The 24,468-nt window shown below is 51.6% G+C and overlaps 1 protein-coding gene across 4 annotated transcripts in view; it reads right to left on the bottom strand.

Annotated features, from left to right (window-relative positions):
* Positions 1-24,468, bottom strand: part of LOC144772223 (sodium/potassium-transporting ATPase subunit alpha-1) — an 86,178-nt gene that overhangs the window by 939 nt on the left and 60,771 nt on the right. For 3 of the 4 annotated variants that reach the window (XM_078656370.1, XM_078656372.1, XM_078656371.1), the window contains exons 7-22: positions 24,094-24,211; positions 21,753-22,021; positions 20,732-20,930; positions 20,092-20,201; positions 14,917-15,051; positions 12,169-12,361; positions 11,038-11,213; positions 10,229-10,365; positions 8,456-8,606; positions 6,711-6,879; positions 5,801-5,955; positions 5,202-5,325; positions 4,763-4,908; positions 3,447-3,577; positions 2,451-2,552; positions 1,135-1,226 (exon numbers count right to left, since the gene is read on the bottom strand). In XM_078656370.1, the coding sequence (XP_078512496.1) occupies positions 1,135-1,226; positions 2,451-2,552; positions 3,447-3,577; positions 4,763-4,908; positions 5,202-5,325; positions 5,801-5,955; positions 6,711-6,879; positions 8,456-8,606; positions 10,229-10,365; positions 11,038-11,213; positions 12,169-12,361; positions 14,917-15,051; positions 20,092-20,201; positions 20,732-20,930; positions 21,753-22,021; positions 24,094-24,211 (2,407 nt within the window). Of the gene's footprint in view, positions 1-1,134; positions 1,227-2,450; positions 2,553-3,446; positions 3,578-4,762; positions 4,909-5,201; positions 5,326-5,800; positions 5,956-6,710; positions 6,880-8,455; positions 8,607-10,228; positions 10,366-11,037; positions 11,214-12,168; positions 14,479-14,514; positions 14,601-14,916; positions 15,052-20,091; positions 20,202-20,731; positions 20,931-21,752; positions 22,022-24,093; positions 24,212-24,468 lie in introns of those variants that run through there. The other variant, XM_078656373.1, reaches the window with a different exon arrangement.

Genomic DNA, 24,468 nt, shown 5'->3' with positions numbered 1-24,468 from the left:
CACAATCCACACAAGGAACATGCAGAGCACCAACCACTGGGACATCCAACCCACTACAGAAGCAGTGAGCAGAGAATCAACCACTGCAACGTCCATTCATACATCCATATGCACAAAGCATTAACTACACCATCCACACAACCTACACAAGTGCGCAGAGCATCAACCACTGCAACATCAATACCACAAGCAATGCGCAAAGCATTGACAACCACACCACCTTCACAAGTGTGCAGAGCATCAACCACTGCAACATCAATACCACAAGCAATGCGCAAAGCATTGACAACCACACCACCTTCACAAGTGTGCAGAGCATCAACCGCTGCAACATCAATACCACACAAGCAATGCACAAAGCATTGACAACCACACCACCTACACAAGTGCGCAGAGCATCAACCGCTGCAACATCGATCCACACATACACAATCAATGCATTGACAACTGCACGATCCACACAAGGAACATGCAGAGCACCAACCACTGGGACATCCAACCCACTACACAAGCAACACAAAGCACCGCCTGTTGCAACATCCAACCCACGACACAAGTGTCCAGGGCATCAACACCACCTTCCATTCAGCAGAAAAAACAACAACTCTGCATCGACACCATCCAAACACCAAGCACAGTCTGCAGCGACATCCAACCCACTAACCCAAACGCGCGGAGAGCATTGAACGCTGCAAAATTCATACATACATACCACACAATCAGCACACAGAGCATCGACAACTACACCATCCATACACACTACAGAGCACAGACCATCCCTTGGAGTAGTACTGTGAGAATTCTCAGAGCTGGCATGCACAGCAAGGATGCTGGGTATGTGACACTACTGACCACCATCGGTCAAGCGACTCAAACAATCTCCAGGTTGGAGAGGAGGGAGGGGGATGAGGGGGGTGCTTGGTGGACCCCACTTGTAGGCGCTCAATAAAAGGTGTTAACCCAACTAATGGTGCTCTTTTTTGGATAAACATGCATACTCAAGTGCCGTAGCCATCACAACGCGCACCTGATGGTGCGGCTCATTCTGCTAAGTGTACCAGCGGTTCCCACAATAGCACTTCATGCAGGAGCGATGCGTCATGTTGGGTAGGTAGACGAGGACCCAATACTTACCACCAGGGCTGCGTCGAATGATGAGCTTTCGGATTTCATCATAGACAAATATAAGGAGTGAGTATGGGAAGGCACAGAACCACCACGTCGGTCTAAGGGGAGAGAAAAAGAGGCGGTTGGATGGAGGCACTGCTCACGGTTCCAGCAGTGAATGTTTACACCCTAGTCCAAGCACCACCACACGGAGGGGAACCCAGAAGGCAGTCTGTATATGCCAACCACTTACACACAACAAAATCACCAGCTGTGATCATAGAAAGAAAGCCATGGATAAAGGGAAGGCTTTTAACTGTTTTCAACATTCAGCCAGTGAACAGCCTGCAATCAAGTATATATGCAAGCCAGGTGGAGGACATTAAATTCAACCTTTAATACAGGGGAACGGCCTCTTGCTCTTTTACGCAAACCGTATGAAAGTAAACACACCCCGCTGGTGCTTTACGGCTGAACTATATCCTGATGGAGGAGCGGTTTGAATTTGTTTTAATGTCATAACGCTTGGGGACAATGATGTAGGCAATACCAAGTAGAATTTTGAGGGCTGAAATAATGAAAATGTGGTAACCTATTTTTATTTATAATAAGCGAACCTCATTAACTTCTAATAAAATGTCAAGCACATTTTCGGATGGAGCAGAAAGCAGTGAAAGGAATCAGGCAGCCACTCTAGTAAGACAATAACATCAAGTATTTCCAGTTGAACAATATGGCACCTTCAGAACCGATTTCCTAAATCCATTCTGAATAGTGGCCGGTGTAGTACCCCTACAAGGGGCAAGGAATACCTAGCAAAGAGTCTAGGGCCCTAACTTTCATATCAGTAGGAAACAAGACGGCTGCTGGTACCCTTGTGCGTCATCCAAGAGTAAATTATGGACTGAGATGGTAAAGTAGTAGGTAGGGAGCAGTAATGCAATATTTGCAACCCAAGGTTTTTGGTTAAAGCTAGGAAAGAGGTCCCCCACCCTCTGTACCCCTAGTACCAACTGTGCAATCCCACGTGTAGTAAGAGATGGTTCGCTGCTTTTGGCAGCGTGCGCAGCTTCAAAGGCACATGAAAGGGTCTGCCTCAGACAAGGCAAGCGGTCTGTTAGCTAATAAGTACTTTACTGATGTTACAATTGGTATAGCTTATTTGGGTTTCATTTTACAGACAAAATTGATAGATATATATTGTTAATTCACTTTCCTGACTGCAACAGCAGCCAATACGGATGAGGAACAAACTCACCACCCGTAATATACACACTGCTAGGAGTGTGTTCCACGAGCATGGAAAGGGGGGAAAAAAAGGAAAAAAACACGGTCCAACTTACTTGAGTGGGTACATTCTTAAAGCCACATCCATTCCTGGGCAGTAAGACAGGAACGCTGCCAGAGCAGTCTCTTCAAAGAGACCGAAAATCAAGATTTTATTCCTGGAAGACAAAATGTGTTACAATTAGGGTGTGCTTCAACCAATTTTCAACATGAGCATATTACAAGGAAGAATGTTCGAGTTTAATTTGCCTCCATGCCCCTAATCTCCAGCAGGACAGCCGGATTCATTCGTTGCTGAAGTTGCTCTGCAGTCCTCAGACTGAAGTCCCTCTGCCGCTCATCCAGGTATGGAGGAGTGTACCCGGGCGAGCTGAACACCCAACATCTCATTCAATGATGGGAGGTGTGCGTTTGAGGGGGGGCAATCATCTTCAAGCGCGGACCGCCAAAGGAGTGGCAAACGTCACTGGGGGAGGGGGGCATACAATCGAATGATCAAATGGGACATGGAGTGTGCAAAGACAAACCCTGAATAACATGATCTGTGGCTCGAGAGAGACTGGTTTGGAGTGTTAGCAGACGGTTACGTTTCGAAGGTAAACCTCGGACAAAGCCATTCGAGCTGCGGATGTTCGACATCCTGTTGAACTTGAACAATGAAAGTCCCAAAAATTGGCAGCAAACAGCCCAAAAACAAAATTGTTCTTTAAAAAAAAAAACACAGGAGTACAGACCCTTCCAACGGTAGAAGTAAAGAAGGTGGCAGCTGTATCCCATATTGGGGGGTGGGGGAGTGTAGCTGTATCAAGGGGTGGTGGGGGAATCGAGCGCAGCAGTCGCCCCCGGGAGCGAACTGTATCCCAGGACACTCCTAGGTTGTGTCATGTTCGCCATAGGCACCTTCATCAAGTGAGACTAAAGGGCTCAGAGGTTTTGCAGCAGTGTTCAAGGAAGCTTACTGAGACACTGATATTACATGCTGTGATCTAGAAGGGAGGCTTTCCAGTTCAGAACCCACAGGCTCCAGGTGTGCCCACCCAGGGCGTACTCACTTCATTCCTTGCTGGAAGACAGAGTTCCTCCTGGTTTTACAGATGATCAAGTCAGCCCACTGGACAACAACGATGCTGACGAAGAAGGAGGTGTGGCAGGTGAACTCCACTATCTTGCGCTGCTCGAATGTCTGAAAGAGAGAAGGCGCAATAAGAGAACCGCATCTGTGCAGGTCAAAGAAGTCTGCTGCAACCAAGGCCACCACCTGCCGAGCCCAGCCAGGCCAGCCACCACTCGCCGAGCCCAGCCCGGCCGGCCACCACTCGCCGAGCCCAGCCAGGCAGCCACCACTCGCCGAGCACAGCCCGGCAGCCACCACGAGCCCAGCCCAGCCCGGCCGGCCACCACGAGCCCAGCCCAGCCAGGCCGGCCACCACTCGCCGAGCCCAGCCAGGCCGGCCACCACTCGCCGAGCCCAGCCCGGCCAGCCACCACTCGTCGAGCCCAGCCCGGCCAGCCACCACTCGCCGAGCCCAGCCAGGCAGCCACCACTCGCCGAGCCCAGCCAGGCAGCCACCACTCGCCGAGCCCAGCCAGGCAGCCACCACTCGCCGAGCCCAGCCAGGCAGCCACCACTCGCCGAGCCCAGCCCGGCAGCCACCACTCGCCGAGCCCAGCCCGGCAGCCACCACTCGCCGAGCCCGGCCCGGCAGCCACCACTCGCCGAGCCCGGCCCGGCCGGCCACCACTCGCCGAGCCCGGCCCGGCCGGCCACCACTCGCCGAGCCCAGCCCGGCAGCCACCACTCGCCGAGCCCAGCCCGGCAGCCACCACTCGCCGAGCCCAGCCCGGCCGGCCACCACTCGCCGAGCCCAGCCAGGCAGCCACCACTCGCCGAGCCCAGCCCGGCAGCCACCACTCGCCGAGCCCAGCCAGGCCGGCCACCACTCGCCGAGCCCAGCCCGGCAGCCACCACTCGCCGAGCCCAGCCAGGCAGCCACCACTCGCCGAGCCCGGCCAGCCACCACTCGCCGAGCCCAGCCAGGCCGGCCACCACTCGCCGAGCCCAGCCCGGCAGCCACCACTCGCCGAGCCCAGCCCGGCAGCCACCACTCGCCGAGCCCAGCCAGGCAGCCACCACTCGCCGAGCCCGGCCAGCCACCACTCGCCGAGCCCAGCCCGGCCGGCCACCACTCTGCGCCTTCTGGATCTGCACTGCCCAGCGGAGTTTGACCACATCAGTGAATGTATATGAAAGGCAAGACTACAGTCACCCGAGCACTCCTGAGCACCCATCAAAAAACTACACCTGCTGGTCCCACAACAGAACCACAAACACTAGTTTACACTCCACGACAGCCTGTGGGCAGCTTACCCATTGCTGGCCATAGCTGTCTTCCACGTCATTGACCCAGCGATCATCCCACAACACTCGAATGCCAAGGAGAGTCCAGGGAAGGAACCCGTTCTCTGCCAAGATGACGAAGTACGTGAAGAAGCCGCCCAAGGCCTGGATCATGCCTAAACATGGGAGAAAACATGAAAGGAGTGCTGTCAGACATGCGATGGGCAACGTATAGAGACGTCTGGGGGCATTTACAGTCTCAAATCTTCGACTATACCCTGCAAAACTGAACAGCACGCTGCTCGATAGTACACTCAAGCACAGGGCCCCAACTGGACATATGCGAGACATAAGGGACGCGCTAAATGAGCAGATATTCCTTCACTCCAAAAAGACATTCATTCCCATGCACCCCGTGAATACTGCCCCGTCCAGGAGGGAGCAGTGTGCAGAAGGTTGCCCTGCTTACCAATCTGCCCATAGGCCATGCTGATTAACCGCTCGTTGACTAGCTTGTCCGTCTTGGGGTTCCTGGGTTGTCTCTTCATGATGTCACTCTCAGCCTGTTCATAAGCCAGGGAGATTGCGGGAACCTGAGGGAAAGGGATACGAATTACAATGAGAAAGTGGTGAAGCAACGCTGCACAATGTGGATCCCAATGGAAGGGGGTGAAGAAATGCTGCGCAATATGCATCACAATGGGGTATTGGTACGACGCAATCCCGCCTACTCGTTGTCGACAGAGTAACATGGGTAAGAGACAACGCAAGCCCGTTTACGGCTAGGATGGTCAAGTCTGGTACTGGCCTCACTTTTGCAGGCGAAAACTTAGTTATATTTCGTGTTCAAAGGGTCAGATGGGTGGGGCGGGGAGGCCCAACATATAAATGGATTCAACATTGTGCAGTAATGCGAAACATGAACATGCATAACAAATACTGTCACTAAAAGTGACGCATGCAGGTATTTATATAAAAACAAACAAACAAACAAACATCACAAAAAAGGCAAAGAAAAAAACAAAAAAGAAAAATCATTTAGGCCTGAACCTAGGATTAAACACTCACCATGTCTGTGCCCAGATCAATGCAGAGGATGGTGACCGTGCCCAGGGGGAGCGGGATGTTGGCGATGATGAAGATGAGGAAAGGGGTGATCTCTGGAATGTTACTGGTCAGGGTGTAGGCGATGGACTTCTTCAGGTTATCAAAGATCAGACGACCTGGGCGACAAGAAACAGCAATCGGACAAGATGCAAAGCGCAGACCAGCTCTCCCAGGACCAGAGCCTGCATTACCCGCCCGGGGTGATCCACCTACGCTGGGGTGCAGGGGGCTTTGGCTAAAAGGCCAGGAGAAGTCACCTGGTGAAGACTCGAGACACCAGCCATTAACAGGCCAACTTGGGCCATTGGTGACAGATCAGCTGGGTCCCCTGAATGATGCAATTGCACAAAAGCGACAATTTCCGGGTAAATGGGCATTTGGCGTATTTTCCACGTAATCCATCTGCTTCGTAATCTGCAGATTTTAACAAAAAAATTGTTTCTAGCTCAAACAGCTCAAAAGTTACTAAAAATGTAGCAACACGTGTTGCTATGCAGTGAAAGGCCATTTGCAAAACTGGACTCCTCCCCTTTTTTGTTACTTGTTATACTTTGGTGTTAAACAAGTTCTAAAGAGGTGCAACTAAAGCCCAGACAGGGTTACCTAGTTACATAATAAGTAATAGCATTACAAAATGTGCTGCATAATTTGCCTTTTTTGCCGCATAATTTCTGATCACTGCCACATAGTTCCAGTGGCCCTGCTGACCAGTGCAGGGTAGGTCAGCTGGAGGTTACTCATCTAGACATGCTTTGGTGTGACGCATGCTTACGTCACACCATGGAGTGGGCGCTACTGGCAAGGGACGCCCCCGAAGCAGTGATGCCACCCCACAGGGGAGGCACAAGCTGTCCACCTCTTCAGCACTCACCTTCTTCCACGCCCGTCACGATGGAGGCAAAGTTGTCGTCCAGCAGGATCATGTCGGCCGCCTGTTTGGAGACATCCGAGCCGGCGATGCCCATGGCGATGCCAATGTCGGCCTTCTTCAGGGCAGGGGAGTCGTTCACACCGTCTCCGGTGACCGCCACGATGGCGCCCTGCAAAAGACGGGAGGGTCAGTGCTCGCATAGCCAAAGTGGCCCCAACTCTTCGAGAGCTAGGCTGCAGCCTCTCCGGTCACTCTCACACACCTTGATGGACAGAAGCGTGGACGTGCGCCTCACAGCCTCAACTTTGGCCCTACGGTGCGCCGTGTAAGCCTCTCGGGGGCACAGATGCGTCAGTAAAAAGGTAATGTGTGGGGGGCGGGGGAACTAGCTTACAAATACACAATCTAACGTAGAAATCACAACTCGGAAAGGTGGACTGCTCCACTGGCTTTCACAAGAAGCACAGGACTCCATCTCACTCCTACAGAAAAACTTGCAACTCTGGGAAATAGGATAGTTTGTTACTCATCAATTCTGGGTTTAGCCGAGGTATTAAACCGAACTGCCACCTGGAGCAGAAACTGCGCCCTTGCACCCCAACCTGTGGCACCCCGCTACAGCACAGACAAAATAAACTAGAAGCCTGGCATATGACAAGGCAGCGCTGTTGGGGTGCCAATTAACTAATAATTTGTTGAGATTTTCTACACCCCAACTAGAAAACCTGGCAGGAAATAGTAACCAACAAATCTAAGAAGGGACTTTTTTTGGAAGCTTAGTTCAACAAAGGTACTAGAACAGAAAAGTAAAAGCCACAGTAGCCATCTAATCCCCAATACGGACAAGTTCACCGACCGAGCAGAGGGCCTCGGATCAGTGGGGTCGTGATCTTCAAGTTTTAACAGGACCCCCACTTGTGACTGTCCTCAATCAGCAGATCAGCCAACGGGCACCAAGACCACCCCCCTCCCCAAATTCGGGGGTTTCAAGAGAACACTGGTAGAGCCAGTTACTACCATTAGTAAACAATAATGGATTCAAATCGCACACAAAACACAGCTACTATATGGCCCAGCGTTCCTGGAAGCACCCGCACATCTAAACTGTTTGCAACATCCTATGGGGAGACACAAGGTCCTTTTCTCTGCTCTACTACGTCTGCTCTCTGCTGATGAAGGGCTAAACCCAGAAACACGTGTCTAGGGAAAACAGCACTACCTGCGCCAACTTTACCAGACTGCAATGGGGTGAACTGTGCTGGGATGTGAGGCAGTGTGCTCCCCCCATCCACGGGTCCTTGAAATGTTCAACTCAACCAAGAAGCCACAAAGGACCCTCCTAGTCAGCAGCGCTAGGCTCGGCACCACAATAAATGCCCTTTGTCAGACCTCCCTTTTGCCTCCTACAAGTGCATGTTGCCTTATTTTGCTTCAACACTGAATCGATGCAAAATGCAAGGAATTGAAGTGTATACTTCATATGGGACTATGATGAACTGAACCGAAAATGTATGAAGACTTGAGAGGAAAGAAAGCAAAACTGGAATACAGTAGTGGGGAGCCAAGAGGCTCACAAATTGAATATAGCGCTGGGGACCAAAGATCACACATGGCTAAGAGACGCAGTTCAACTCCAATAATGCATTTTGCATAACTAGCTGCATTTGCGGGTTTATGTTTGCACCCCAGAACCTAGACTAAGCCCAGCAACCCAGTGCCTTGCAACCCTCACGGGTGATCCGCACCTGTCGCTGACAGCCCTCCACAATGATCAGCTTCTGCTGAGGGGACGTCCTGGCGAACACGATCTCGGTGTGGTGCCGCAAGATGTCGTCGATCTGTTCCGCAGTCATGTCCTTCAGGTCTGTGCCATGGATCACACAAGCCTTTGCATCTCTGAAGGGAGAAAAGAAGGGGCCATGGGGTCCAGGTGAGGAGGACGGAAGGACAGAGGATGCAAGGAACCAGAACACAAGCGGACATACCAGGCAACCTACACCAAAACCCATTTCAGGAACAGTGGCGGCTGGGGAGATTTAAAATTGGTGAGGTGTAAAAATTGGGCATGGCTTTAACGTAGCGAGTGAGTAAAGAGAGCGAGTTGGACTATCATAAGCTGGGTTGGGCGGGGCTTCTCCTGGAGGAATTTTTTATTTTTTTTAAAGAGCAAGAAATTACATCTTAAAGTTGACTGTAACAAAGATCTTTGTGAGGACACAAGGTTTTAAAGCAATTATGAATGTGTGATCTTGAAATATTTAAAAACATTAAATCATCCCATATCCTACTGCATTGAATATGATGAACGTTTGAAGTATGACAAGTGGAATTCAAAATTCACTGAACTTTTTAAATTAACACCTAGGAGCATTCCACCCACAGCAGATTATCTGAAACCCGAGAAACAGTCCTGTCCCTCCCCATAGAGTGCTAGAAAGGCAGTCGCCATGTATACAATATACCTGGCTTAGATTACGGTTATAGGTGGAGTACCCTTACAGGCTATTAAATCAAACACCAGGCAGGTTTTGTGTACACCGTGCACCCTTAACTCAGGGCAGAATGTCCTAATTTATAAAAACAAAGGGGTTGAAATGCCCCTCTGGCTCCGTGAGGCCTCTGCTAAACATTGCAACGTTGATGCTCCGGGCTTCTACCGGCCATTAGAGGCCCGGCCACTCCACTGTCTACAAAGGAGCCCTCAACATTCCAATGCATTTTATTTTCAATTCTGAAGCTTGAGGTGGAACGGAGGCGGTTTCAATACGGGTCCTGAGCGCCAGCCTGGACGGATGAAAACGCGCTTCAAGCCTGGTCACACGTACTCGGAGGCCTACAAGATGCGGACCAGAAGAAAGGGACTGCTCTTCTCCACTCTCCTCATGCACAATGCTGTAACTGGTGGGCGGTGCATGAGGGGGAAGGCCAAAAGTAATGGTCATTGCATATCACATTTAAAGAAACATGATCAATCACTCAGAATTTAAAATAAAACAGCAGTTGGTCATGCCCTATAATGGTCCCACCCCGCGCGGCCTTGGGAGAGCGGCCCACGGGCACAGGGTAGCCTGCTCAGCACCAATCCAAGCTTTGTGCTCATGCATTTTATACTTTAACGGCATGAGAACAAAGCAAGGTTTGGTTGGGGCAGGTGAACTCTGAGCTCAAAAGGAGAATGGGGGAGTTCCCCCTCCCCCCACCAGCCCACTCCCCAGCAAGCCTAACAGAGCATGGGGTTGAGACTAAGTGCGCAGGTCAGGTTGGCCACAGTTGGATGCCTGTCCCTCCAGACTTGTGATCAGGACTTCAGAAGCTGGCACGGACTTGCCATGCCCACTGCCTTTACACCCACCCCCACCCAGTCCTTGGACAGCGGTGGTCAGGAGATTTTTATTTAGGCACTTATGGTGCCTCACTGGGGGCGGGGCAACGCCCATATGATCCTGAGGCGGAGCCGCACTGTTCGAGAAAACCAAAATCATGGTCGATGCCAGGTACCCCAGCAATTGAGCACTTACCGGGGGTTCACTTGGTTGACGGGAATGTTCAGACGGGCAGCGATGTCCTCCACAGTTTCGTTGCCCTCAGAGATGATTCCTACACCCTTGGCAATAGCTTTGGCAGTGATTGGATGGTCTCCGGTCACCATGATTACCTGGAAGAGAGGGCCATGTTCACTTTTAATTTGAATCAGACATTGACCGGCATCTGTGGGGAGACGCGCCACCACGCAACCCCAGGTCTATTGTCCGGTTGCAAACAGAGGACGGTTTGCAACAAACGACAGCAGGAGACCACGGAGGAGGGGGGGCTGGAACAAGAATGACCCCCTCCGAGTGCCAGACTGCATGTGAATCTGCTGCCTAGAGGCCAGTCTGCTGTAGTAACAAATGGAACACAAAATGCAGCCTTGCTTCAGCTACATCTGAAGCCCAACATTTCCCCTACTTCACCTCTAAAGTCAACCACAAAAAGTGTGACACACATTGTAGATTCTTCCACCATCAGCAAACCCAAACGAGAAACTCCAGTTATAGGAGGAAAGCCTTCAGCCCACAAGTCCGCAGCATGCTCCTGGTAGGGCTCTTTAGGAATTTGTTGTGCTACCTGACAAAGCGCTTAGAGACCCCAGGGTTATAATGCGCTATATAAATCGAATAAAATAAATAAATGTCTTAGCGAGTTACGCAACTGCCAGCAGGACTTGAAGGTCAACAGCAAAAACGCTGGTATAGGACCATTAAAACAAGTTAAAAAAATACCACTATACAAAACGTATCTCCCTAAGCCCATCTAAACCCACACAAAGTAGTGTCGAGGTTCACACCTTGATTCCAGCGCTGCGGCATTTTCCCACAGCGTCCGGCACTGCAGCGCGAGGCGGGTCAATCATGGAAATGAGGCCCACAAAGCAGAGGTTCTCCGTGGTGAAGTTCACCTCATCGGAGTCAAACTGGAACTCTTCTGGGTACTGGTCATCCGGTAAGGCCAGGTGGCAGAAGCCTAGAGGAGAGAGGTAGGTTAGTAACGCGCAGGCTCCTCAGATCTACAGACCACTTCAGCCAACAGGGCCACTTGGCTGCAGGCTGGATATCATGTGGTGGAGAGAGGAAGATGCAGCCGACCCAGTTCAAGCCCTTTCCTAGATCGTTGTAGACTCCACCTGCACAGGAGTGATGCAGAACGTGGAACTCACGTGGTGGCTCCATGCTCGTGCCAGTGATGCCATTCATGCCGACTGCTTGAACTACTGCCAAAGTAGACCATGGCAGTGCCATACCAGATAGTGTTCAACAGAGCGGCTTCAATACTAGGCCTGGGCGGTGAACTTTGCTCCGTTCGCAGAGTTTTCCGCACTCTGCAAAGCTCCGAGTGCAGAAAACTCAGCTTTGGGGTGTGCAGCTGAGTTTACCCCCCAGTTCGTAATCGCGAAGAGTAAGTTCGCGATCTGGCGCTCTGGTAGAATTTCTACCCGAGCTGCAGAAACACCAGCACAAACTGCAGTTCGCACTGCACTCCACCACTCGCGGAAATTCGCAGAGATTTTTTGTAACTTTGCCGAGTTCAGTGTAGCAATACTCAGTGAACTACGCCCAGGCCTATTGGAGCTGGAAGCAATGTTTAAGTGTGCGTACAACACAGCTATGCAACACAAACCTATCTCAATCGGATCCACAGAGTTGGGAGACTTTAATCTTTGCGACAGGCTGTTTAGGTGAGGGAATATTCACCTATAACCTGTGCCTAGATTCAGAGGAATACACAAGTTTGTAGAATAACATATCGCCAATGTAGCATGGCCAGCCAGACTTACTCAAGAGTACCTGCTCTTTCCAGGAGCTCTGGGCAAGTCTACACTATAGCTTCACTGGATGCATTAAATCTCCTTCCCTCATTAGACAGCCACTCCAAGGTGAAGAGGAATGGAAAGCATTTCACCCCCACCAGCTTTTCTTACCAAGTACTCTCTCCCCCAATCCTCCCAGCTCGAGGTAGGCGTTCTGGAAGGCATCTTTCATTTCCTCATCCAGAGGCTGCTCTTTGCCTTGCAGCACGATGGAGGTGCAGCGGTCTAGAATCCTCTCCGGGGCACCCTTCATGACTAGCAGGAAGCGGGACTCCGAGGGGTTCGCATTCTTATGGACAGACAGCTACAACAGAAGGGAAAAAACAAAACATCACTCACCCTACATGAAGTGAACCTCCTAGCAAGTGCAGAAACCGAGATGCAGTGAGTGTGGCTCCCAGTGGCTGCTGTGGCAGAGGTCAGAGGGCAAGCAATGTTCCCTGCTTTGAAGGCTTTATTTACCAAAGAGTGCTGCAAGCACCATCTACAGACATCTACCCATTAGGTTTAACAGGGAGAGACTCGTTTTTCATCTGTTTGTGTGGGGCAGGAAAAAGCAAATGCTACAAGTGTAGGTGGACTAGGTGAGTGGTAACATTTAGATACAAATCGAAAAAGCAAAGTTGGAGTTTTCACAACTAACCTGGAGGCATGAAAACTCCAAACCTAGGAATATTAGCAATGCTTGTACTGTACTAGTATAGACAAAGGAAACTAAGCTTCAGCTCATCCCTATACAGGAACAACCTTTCTGTTCTGAAAGTCTCCGCACCTTCCCTACCCTCCCCAACTTCCTGCGAATACATCTGCCTCGATATTATCAGCGAAGGCAAACCGATATGCTCTCTTCACGGCATTTACCACCCACCCAGAGACAACCTCACCTTCGCCCAACAAATCATGGACATGATTTCAACTAACGCCGGACGACAGCTCACCCAAATATACCTTGGTGACTTCAACCTCCACTGGAACAATCACAATGATGCAATGGTAAATAGTCTTAAAAATGTCCTCAACGCCCTGGACCTCACACAATTATGCAACAGCCCGACCCATGAGAAAGGTTCTATCCTCGACCTTATCATCGCCAAAGAGGACGCTATTCAACTTGAGTCTATCCAACCTTGTGACTGGTCAGACCATCATATTGTCACATTCTTCATCAATGAAAAAGTCAAACTCAACACGGGTCAATCCTCCAGACCTAAAGTCTGGAAAAGAGACCTGAAAAAAACTGAACCCATACTCCCTACCCCCGAACAGCCGCGACCTCTTGCTCCCTCCTACGGGCGCTACAGATGTCCAATCCTTGACTGACGACTATCTCAACGCCATGACCTCAATAATTAATGAGGCTGCTCCCATGCAGCTAAAAAGAGTCTCCGCTAAAATCTCCAATCCATGGTACGACGGGAGTCTCAATGAAGATAGACTAGCCATGCGAATGGCAGAACGCACCTGGAGAACAGCTCCCTCTGCACTGCACCTGAAAACTCTGAATAAAAAGAGAAACGCCTACTCCAGGAAAATAAAGCACTCAAAAGCAAACTTCTTCAGCCTCCAGCTCGACCAAGCAAAAAAAGTCCAAGAAAACGGTTTGAGCTAATCAGAACACAAGCCAAGGAACAACCCTAACCTCTCAGTACTTTGGGCAAAGCACCTTCCTGTGAAGACTTCGCCGCTTTCTTTACCCAAAAAACTGACAACATAAAGAGTGATCTCCGCATTGACGCAAGACTACACCACACCCAACTGCATAACACCCACCGAACTAAAAAACAATGCTACATGGTCATCCTTTGACACCTACTCCGAAGAAGAAATAGGCAAACTGCTCAGCACCTTGAAACCTTCCAATCACCTCACGGATCCCCTCCCTGCCAACGCTGTCAAAGATTGCACCTCATTGCTCCTTCCACTGTGGACTAAAATCATCAACAGCTCGCTCCAACAAGGATCCATCCCTGACTCCCTCAAAGTTGGACAAGTCACACCTTTACTAAAGAAACCTACTGCCGACCCATCCGACCTAAACAACTACCGTCCCATTACCAATATTCCCACTCTCGCCAAACTATTGGATGCATGACGCACAAGGCTGTACACCTGAGCTCTCCCGGATACCTCACTCAGAAGCTGTCAATCTCTGGCGGCTCTAGATACACTAGAGGCACAAACAAACTTCTGCTAAAACCCCGAAGATTCCGGAAGGAAAAAACTTATAAACGCTCTTTCGCAGGAATGGCTCCCAGGATCTGGAACTTACTCCCTCCTGAAACCAGGCTCATCTCTTCCGTCACACTTTTTAAGAAAGTAAAAGCTATTCTCATGGCCAAATACATTTGACCTATTAACGTTGATCTGTAAAGTCTCTGCACCGATCTGTATTATTTTGCTCGATCCCTACGACTGTTTTTCCTGTATTATTCTGCCCGATCCTTACGACTGTTTTACCTGTATTATTGATTCACTACCTGACTATCTACTTGCATTACTGATTTACCTGTGCTACTATGTTCCTTCATGTACCTACCCATCTCACTTACTACCCATAATGTCGATATACCTTATGACCTGCTACTCACTCTTGTTGTTATTCCCTGCTTTGTAAATCGCTCTGATATCTGCAAAGATCTTGTTCGCGCTATATAAAAACTTTCAAAATAAATAAAATAAACCAAGCAAGTAGAGCTGTCAGGTTTCAAAATAAGATGGAAGGCGCTTTAGCAACTTCCTGCCTCAAGGCAGCTCAGGCCAGCCGTGCAGGCCGGGCCCCTGGCCGCCTCGACAAGGCAGCTCAGGCCGGGCCCCTTGTCGCAGAAGGAGGGCTATGAAGATGTGCCTTTGATCACTCACCTGGTATTTGTTGGTGGAGTTGAAGGGGATCTCTGCTACTTTGACATTCTTCTCCCTCATATCTTTGACAGAGCCACAGCACAGCTCAATGCACTTCAGAAGAGCAGACTCAGACGCATCACCAGCGACCGATCTCTGGGGAAAACAGCAAAGCAAAATGAGAGCTGTGACAGGGTACAGGAGGCAGAAATACATGGGAGCTCGAGAGCCGCGACAGGGTACAGGAGGCAGACATACATGGGAGCTTGAGAGCCGCGACAGGGTACAGGAGGCAGACATACATGGGAGCTCGAGAGCCATGATAGGGTACAGGAGGCAGACATGTGTGAGCTTGAGAGCCGTGACAGGATACAGGAGGAAGACATATGTGGGAGCTCGAGAGCCGCGACAGGGTACAGGAGGCAGACATATGTGGGAGCTTGAGAGCCATGACAGGGTACAGGAGGCAGTCATACATAGGAGCTTGAGAGGCGTGACAGGGTACAGGAGGCAGTCATACATAGGAGCTTGAGAGCCGTGACAGGGTACAGGAGGCAGACATATGTGGGAGCTTGAGAGCCATGACAGGGTACAGGAGGCAGACGTGTGTGAGCTTGAGAGCCGTGACAGGATACAGGAGGCAGACATATGGGAGCTCGAGAGCCATGATAGGGTACAGGAGGCAGACATGTGGGAGCTCGAGAGCCGCGGCAGGGTACAGGAGGCAGACATATGTGGGAGCTTGAGAGCCGCGGCAGGGTACAGGAGGCAGACATGTGTGGGAGCTCGAAAGCCACGACAGGGTACAGGAGGCAGACTACATGGGAGCTCGAGAGCCATGACAGGGTAAAGGAGGCAGACATATGTGGAAGCTCGAGAGCCGCGACAGGGTACAGGAGGAGCACATATGTGGGAGCTTCAGAGCCGTGACAGGGTACAGGAGGCACACATGTGGGAGCTCGAGAGCTGCGACAGGGTACAGGAGGCAGACATATGTGGGAGCTCGAGAGCCGCGACAGGGTACAGGAGGCAGACTACATGGGCGCTCGAGAGCCGCGACAGGGTACAGGAGGCAGACATGTGGGAGCTCGAGAGCCGCGACAGGGTACAGGAGGCAGACATGTGGGAGCTCGAGAGCCGCGACAGGGTACAGGAGGAGCACATATGTGGGAGCTTCAGAGCCGCGACAGGGTACAGGAGGCAGACATGTGGGAGCTCGAGAGCCGCGACAGGGTACAGGAGGCAGACATATGTGGGAGCTTGAGAGCCGCGACAGGGTACAGGAGGCAGACATGTGGGAGCTCGAGAGCCGCGACAGGGTACAGGAGGCAGACATGTGGGAGCTCGAGAGCCGCGACAGGGTACAGGAGGCAGACATATGTGGGAGCTTGAGAGCCATGACAGGGTACAGGAGGCAGACATGTGGGAGCTCGAGAGCCATGATAGGGTACAGGAGGCAGACATATGTGGGAGCTTGAGAGCCGCGACAGGGTACAGGAGGCAGACGTGTGGACGCTTGAGCCGTGACAGGGTACAGGAGGCAGACATATGTGGAAGCTCGAGAGCCGCGACAGGGTACAGGAGGCAGACATATGTGGGAGCTTGAGAGCCGCGACAGGGTACAGGAGGCAGACGTGTGGACGCTTGAGCCGTGACAGGGTACAGGAGGCAGACATATGTGGAAGCTCGAGAGCCGCGACAGGGTACAGGAGGCAGACATATGTGGGAGCTTCAGAGCCGTGACAGGGTACAGGAGGCACACATGTGGGAGCTCGAGAGCTGCGACAGGGTACAGGAGGCACACATGTGGGAGCTAGAGAGCTGCGACAGGGTACAGGAGGCAGACATATGTGGGAGCTCGAGAGCCGCGACAGGGTACAGGAGGCAGACTACATGGGCGCTCGAGAGCCGCGACAGGGTACAGGAGGCAGACATATGTGGGAGCTTGAGAGCCGCGACAGGGTACAGGAGGCAGACATATGTGGGAGCTTGAGAGCCACGACAGGGTACAGGAGGCAGACATACATGGGAGCTTGAGAGCCATGACTGGGTACAGGAGGCAGACATACATGGGAGCTTGAGAGCCGCGACAGGGTACAGGAGGCAGACATATGTGGGAGCTTGAGAGCCGCGACAGGGTACAGGAGGCAGACATGTGGGAGCTTGAGAGCCGCGACAGGGTACAGGAGGCACACATGTGGGAGCTCGAGAGCCGCGACAGGGTACAGGAGGCAGACATGTGGGAGCTCGAGAGCCGCGACAGGGTACAGGAGGCAGACATATGTGGGAGCTCGAGAGCTGCGACAGGGTACAGGAGGCAGACATATGTGGGAGCTTGAGAGCTGCGACAGGGTACAGGAGGCAGACATATGTGGGAGCTTGAGAGCTGCGACAGGGTACAGGAGGCAGACTACATGGGAGCTCGAGAGCCGCGACAGGGTACAGGAGGCAGACTACATGGGAGCTCGAGAGCCGCGACAGGGTACAGGAGGCAGACATATGGGGGAGCTCCAGAGCCATGACAGGGTACAGGAGGCAGACATATGTGGGAGCTCGAGAGCTGCAACAGGGTACAGGAGGCAGACATATGTGGGAGCTCGAGAGCCATGATAGGGTACAGGAGGCAGACATACATGGGAGCTCGAGAGCCATGATAGGGTACAGGAGGCAGACATATGTGGGAGCTTGAGAGCCATGACAGGGTACAGGAGGCAGTCATACATAGGAGCTCGAGAGCCGCGACAGGGTACAGGAGGCAGACATATGGGAGCTCGAGAGCCATGATAGGGTACAGGAGGCAGACATATGTGGGAGCTCGAGAGCCACGACAGGGTACAGGAGGCAGACATGTGGGGGAGCGCGAGAGCCACGACAGGGTACAGGAGGCAGACATATGGGAGCTCGAGAGCCATGATAGGGTACAGGAGGCAGACATATGTGGGAGCTCGAGAGCCACGACAGGGTACAGGAGGCAGACATGTGGGGGAGCGCGAGAGCCACGACAGGGTACAGGAGGCAGACATGTGGGGGAGCGCGAGAGCCACGACAGGGTACAGGAGGCAGACATATGGGGGAGCTCCAGAGCCATGACAGGGTACAGGAGGCAGACATATGGGGGAGCTCCAGAGCCATGACAGGGTACAGGAGGCAGACATATGTGGGAGCTTGAGAGCCGCGGCAGGGTACAGGAGGCAGACATATGTGGGAGCTTGAGAGCCATGACAGGGTACAGGAGGCAGACATGTGTGGGAGCTCGAGAGCCACGACAGGAGGCAGACATATGTGGGAGCTTGAGAGCCGCGGCAGGGTACAGGAGGCAGACATGTGGGAGCTCGAGAGCCGCGGCAGGGTACAGGAGGCAGACATATGTGGGAGCTCGAGAGCCACGACAGGAGGCAGACATATGTGGGAGCTCGAGAGCCGCGACAGGAGGCAGACATATGTGGGAGCTTGAGAGCCGCGGCAGGGTACAGGAGGCAGACATGTGTGGGAGCTTGAGAGCCATGATAGGGTACAGGAGGCAGACATGTGGGAGCTTGAGAGCCGCGACAGGGTACAGGAGGCAGACATGTGGGAGCTCGAGAGCCACGACAGGGTACAGGAGGCAGACATGTGGGGGAGCGCGAGAGCCACGACAGGGTACAGGAGGCAGACATATGTGGGAGCTTGAGAGCCATGATAGGGTACAGGAGGCAGACATACATGGGAGCTTGAGAGCCATGACAGGGTACAGGAGGCAGACATATGTAGGCGCTTGAGAGCCGCGACAGGGTACAGGAGGCAGACATACATGGGAGCTTGAGAGCCATGACAGGGTACAGGAGGCAGACTACATGGGAGCTCGAGAGCCATGACAGGGTAAAGGAGGCAGACATACATGGGAGCTTGAGAGCCATGACAGGGTACAGGAGGCAGACATATGTAGGCGCTTGAGAGCCGCGACAGGGTACAGGAGGCAGACATACATGGGAGCTTGAGAGCCATGACAGGGTACAGGAGGCAGACTACATGGGAGCTCGAGAGCCATGACAGGGTAAAGAAGGCAGACATATGTGGGAGCTCGAGAGCCGCGACAGGGTACAGGAGGCAGACATATGGGGGAGCTCCAGAGCCATGACAGGGTACAGGAGGCAGACATATGTGGGAGCTCGAGAGCCGCGACAGGGTACAGGAGGCAGACATCTTCAGGCGCTACCAATGGCGAACAGGAGCCAGTTCACTGTGGAGTCTTCCAGAAGTCCGCAAGGAGTCCGTGCGTGTACTTCTTACATATAGTGAGGTGCTTTAGCTCAGAAAATACAGGGTTACAAAAGCTCTTACTTTAAATGGGATTATTTTTCAAATTTCAAGGAAAATCACACATGAGAGGAAGGAAAAGTGACAAGTCACTTCAAGAGCCGTTCTCAACCCAGAATGGCCACACAAGTCGACCAGTGACCCGAACAGGCATACCCACGAAAACACGCTGCAACCACAGGTTTACGGCTAGCCTGGCGCAAGTTATCAGTGCAACTTCTGCACAGCTCCCGTGCACGACAGGACACTACAGGACATGAACAATGAGCCACCAACTGGCCACGCCAGCGGCTTCCTGCTCCACCCAGTGATTTGTTTTAGGTTGTCATTTCTGTGCCTCGGAGCTGAAAAAGAGGTGGACGGAAATACCTGAATTCTTACTCTGCTCAAGACAGTGAAACTGTGGGGGATGGGAGTGCCTGGCAAAGGCTCTTTTACACACTGCTTTAGTGACACTACTGTCTAGCTGTACCTCAACACTATTTGAGGCAACAAGTGAACTGCAGCCTGTAACAATGTAACACAAAGATACTGTAGGCCTCTGCCAGGAGTCGGGGGGTGGGATCGTGTGCAAGGTGGCGGGACGACGCTTGTACTTGCTATGTGGAGTTCACCGCAGTGCGCCACTACAACAGTGCCAGCCAAAGTAAGCAAGTTTGTCAAACAACTCGTGCTGCAGGGTTACAAGCCTGCCTGAATGTGGCACTAAAGTTGGTTCAACAGGTTGGACCGGTTTCGTGCTCCGGGCAGGACCAGGCGAGCATGGGACTGTCTTAGCCTGAGGGTAGAGAGTTGCTAATGGGCTCACAGGACTGGCAGGATTCAGGTGAAACTTTAGGACTTCCACCATGTACCCAGCTATCCCAGGACAAGATGTGCAGTCATCTCCGGGGAACGTACCTTGAGGATAGGCGTGTTGTCCTGGCCCGCCTGGAAGACGGCCCGGTTGCACAAGCCAGCTACACGTGAAAGGGCAACCCATGTGGGTGAGCTTTTGTCAAAGGAAGCACCTGCAAGGAAGATTAAAATATTAGGAAACATGGAAAGATGTATCGTGCCTTAGCAAGCAGACTGAAGCAGCATGAAACCCAAAGCAGTAGTTTTGAAAGAGCTTTCTGCAAAGTGAACGGAATCACTTGGTTTGAAATAAAGCTTCACCCCCTCCCCTCATCCTCTAGTCCAGATCTGAGCAGCCTCACACAGAGCTCTCATTACCCTAAAACTCCCACCCATCCGAGGCCCACCAGTGCTGCATTCTGAAAAATAAAGTGAGATTCCCTAATAAGCTTTGCTCAACATGAAGGAGTGAGGTCCACCGTGGCACGAGCACACCTTGGTACCCAGCTTCTCATTATGTCCAGTCGCAAGCCAGCAGACACTCCATCCCCTAGGGCAACCAATCCCTTTAGACTCTTCCCCACCCCTCCCACACTGCCCACCATCAACCCACCGCCCACCACACTCATGCCCGATGCAAACTCAACAAAACATAAGCCACCCCACTTGGCTCGGACGGAGACTGCAGAGCGCGCCCACTCACCGCTCTGGTTCTCAGTGGTGTCGGCTTCGTGGATCTGGTTGTCGAACCACATGTGGGCCACAGTCATTCGGTTCTGGGTCAGCGTCCCGGTTTTGTCGGAGCAGATGGTAGAGGTGGAGCCCAGGGTCTCCACGGCTTCCAGGTTCTTCACCAGGCAGTTCTTCCGGGCCATTCTCTTGGCAGTGAGGGTTAGACACACCTAGGACAGGGGGTGGGAAGAGGACATGAGTGGGACTGCCACCTAACCTGCCACCCCTTGGTTCAGAATGTTTAACAAGACAAAACCAGCGGAGGACAAATAAAAGAACCGGTCCACTCAAGTGAACACAAAAGAAATTGCTGTACTGAAGCGGAGGGACAGCTAGGCTAGCACTCTGAACTTCTGCGTCACCTGGTGCAGAAGCCAAGAAGTTGCAGAGAGACGTGGTCAAGTTGGGAACCAGTAGTACATCAATTGTGACTTTTAGAGTGGGACACATTGTGAAACGGTTGATAGGTCAGGTCTCTGGGACACTTGACGGTCAACCAAGCTTAGCGTGGAGGGTAAAATGTGAAACAGTTTACATTGCGGTTTGACACACACTGTTTTTTTTAACAAGGCGCTCCAAACCACAAATGCGTCTTTACAAGGTATTCCTTTCCCACCCAAGTCTTAAAAGCGGTTCTGGACTTTACCTACTGTTGCGCAGTCTGGAATAGTATAATTAACTAATTGAACTCCAAAGTCCAGTGCTTTTCCCAAGGCAAGTCGGTGTGATGACTTGCAGGATTAAGGAATGAGTTGTAAAGACGCATTTGTGGTTTGGACTGCGTTAAGGTAGTCCTGGTAAATGCCGCGCTGTTCTGACGTACAACTGGGTAAAATATTTCTAGGGCCTAAGACGGTTCAGACTGCAGTAGTGACGGGTTCCTACAACCAAGAAGCCATAGAGAGAAAACTACTGAGCAATGAACAATTTCTGATGGCTTCCTGGCACCAAGAGAAGACGCAGCCACATGCACCCCCCCACAGGAGACTTACCGTGACGGTGGCCAGCAGCCCCTCTGGCACGTTAGCCACAATGATGCCGATGAGGAAGATGACGGCCTCCAGCCAGCTGTACTCTAGGATGAGGGACAGGACGAAGAAGCTGACGCCCAGGAAGACGGCCACACCGGTGATGATATGGATGAAATGCTCGATCTCTATGGCAATGGGCGTGCGGCCGCCTTCTAACCCGGAGGCCAAGGTGGCAATACGGCCCATCACTGTACGGTCTCCAGTGCTGATGACCACGCCACGGGCAGTGCCTGAACGAATTAAAAATATATATATTAAAACACAAGTTACTCTGGTCTAGCAACAGGTCAGACTCACCCCCCCTCCCCTTGTGGCATGGTGACGGGCTGGCAACAGTGAAGACTGGCCTCGTTCCAGAGGTTCGGGCCCAGAACTTGCTGTTTTTATGGAGAAAGCTATCCAAGAGGTACAAGGAAGGCCTGTGCTGAAGCCCAGCAGAGCTCCATAACAACGCAACATAACATGTATTTGTAAAGCGCACATTCACACAGAAGAATTTTCTTGGCGCTGAATAGAGGTTTATTGTTACTAAACTCAATTGTACTCATTTTATCGACCTCAGAAGGACGAAAGGCTGAGTGGACCCACAACCGGTGATCATGAGGTTGAACAGAGGCTCCTACAGTGGACGCATCCAGTGGCCATCTCTGCGCCCCTTGGAAGCTTTTGCCTGCACTTCCGTAAGACATAAGCCATCTTTTCATCATTCTCAGAGCCCAGGCCCGCACCCATTTAAAAAAAAAAAAAAAAAAATTCTGAATTGTAACAGGGGTTGAGTACTTTGAGGACATTCTTGAGAATAAAGGCCATTCTGGTCAAAGACACCTCATAGCGTTTCTGGAGGCTTGATTCCAGATCAGAAGGTGAATGATAGCGGATGCGCAACCTTCAAAGCACTCGAGAGCTAGAACAGACCCAAGTGGTGGTCTGAGCATCGAGCGAGACCTTTGCGTCGGTAGAGTCTGCACCTCTTCAGGTTGAGGAATACTAGAAATGTACTTGGGAACCAGATGTTCTTTGCCTTTACAGTAATAAACATGTGTGTGCAGTTTCACTGCTAGCATGGCATGGTGGTTGGCAATAGGGCGGTACCTAGGGATGAAAGTGAAGGACTGAACAGAGGTCACACTTCCTGAAAGGAGAAGAGACAGCTGTGTACACCCCTATTTCAATAGTTCCCAACCAGTAGTCCGGAGATCCTAGGGGAGCCACGAAGCCTCCTCTGGGGCCGCGACTACTCAGAAAATTAAATATTAACAGATTAAAGTGTACATAAATAAAGAAACGAAATGCACAAATGAAAATTTAAATGTCCTGTAAATGTTAAGGAATTTGAAATGTCAAAAAATTAAATGAGTATTGGAAGATTGATTCGTGGGAGCAGTGCAGGTGCATTGAACAGAATATAGCAGACAATGCGTGGCCTCAATTTAGTTTAGAAAAGTTCCAACCTCCATTAAAATTACATTTAGATTTTATTTATGCGTGTTTGTGAATGAAATACAACAAGTCGTGTGTAATTGATTAATGTTTTCTGTATTTTTTGTGTATTCTTTTGCGGTTCAAATCAACAATGCTAGGTCCGGGTCCAGTGCTTCCGGTAATGACTAGGCCTGGGCGGTGAACTTCGCTCCGTTCGGGGAATTATCTGCACTCCGCAGAGTGCAGAAAACTCCATTTCGCAATGTGCAGCAGTTTTTGCCCCACTCACGATCGGTAAGTTTGCAAATGCGAGCAGCTGCTCGGGTAGAATTTCTACCAGAGCAGCAGGAATACCAGCACAAACTGCGGTTCGCACTGCACTCCGCCACTCGCAGTTTTTTTGGTAACTTCGCTGAGTTCTGCGTAGCAAAACTCTGCTAACTATGCACAGGCCTAATAATGACATGGTGGGGCGGCGTTGTCCCAGAAGTCAAAAGGCTAGGAACCACAGCCCAACTTCAAGTTAGTTTGGTCACCGAGGCAGTCAACTTATGGGCCTTCATGTTTTCAGGGGAAGCCTAGAACGGAGGCTTCAAACCGTGACACAAGGGACTCAACGAAAAGGAGACCCCACTGAGGCATTTACGAAGGTCTCATCCGAGATCCTAAAGCCAAGACCACCTCTAAGCCCAACACCTCCTCCAGGGGAAGAAACCTGCCAATCACCTGCAGCAAGATCAGCAGTCCCTTCATCGCTGGGCCTGCACTGAAGCACAACAACACAGGAGGGGCGCAAGATATGGAAGCAGACAGAAAACCACCAGAGAAGGAGCTCTACCTCCCACCCCCAGAACTGATGTCCCAGGCGTGGGGCACTCACCTTCCACACAGTTGGTTGAGAAGAAAGCAATGTTCCTGGTCTCCAGCGGGTTCTCGTTGGTGAAGTCAGGCGACCGGGTCTGTGGCTCAGACTCGCCAGTGAGGGAAGAGTTGTCAACCTAGAACACAGAAAATACAAACAGGCTTCAGATAAAAAGAGCAGACTAAGGTGATCAGAGCAGGTAAAACTACCAACTACCAACTGACCAAAGTTAAACACCGAAGGCCACTCTGCGCCTACTGCACGAGGGAACCGGTGCTCAACAGCAGCTGCACTAGAAGGGAGCAAGCACATGGCGCAGTGCCCAGTACTGCACCACCAGGGAGAAGAACCAACCATTTACTAGCTGCCTTCAAGACCTAGCAAGGCCTAGTG

This window comes from Lissotriton helveticus, chromosome 8 (genome assembly GCF_964261635.1).
Source record: "Lissotriton helveticus chromosome 8, aLisHel1.1, whole genome shotgun sequence".
NCBI classification, from domain to species: domain Eukaryota; kingdom Metazoa; phylum Chordata; class Amphibia; order Caudata; family Salamandridae; genus Lissotriton; species Lissotriton helveticus.
This window is presented reverse-complemented; position numbering and strand designations above follow the sequence as displayed.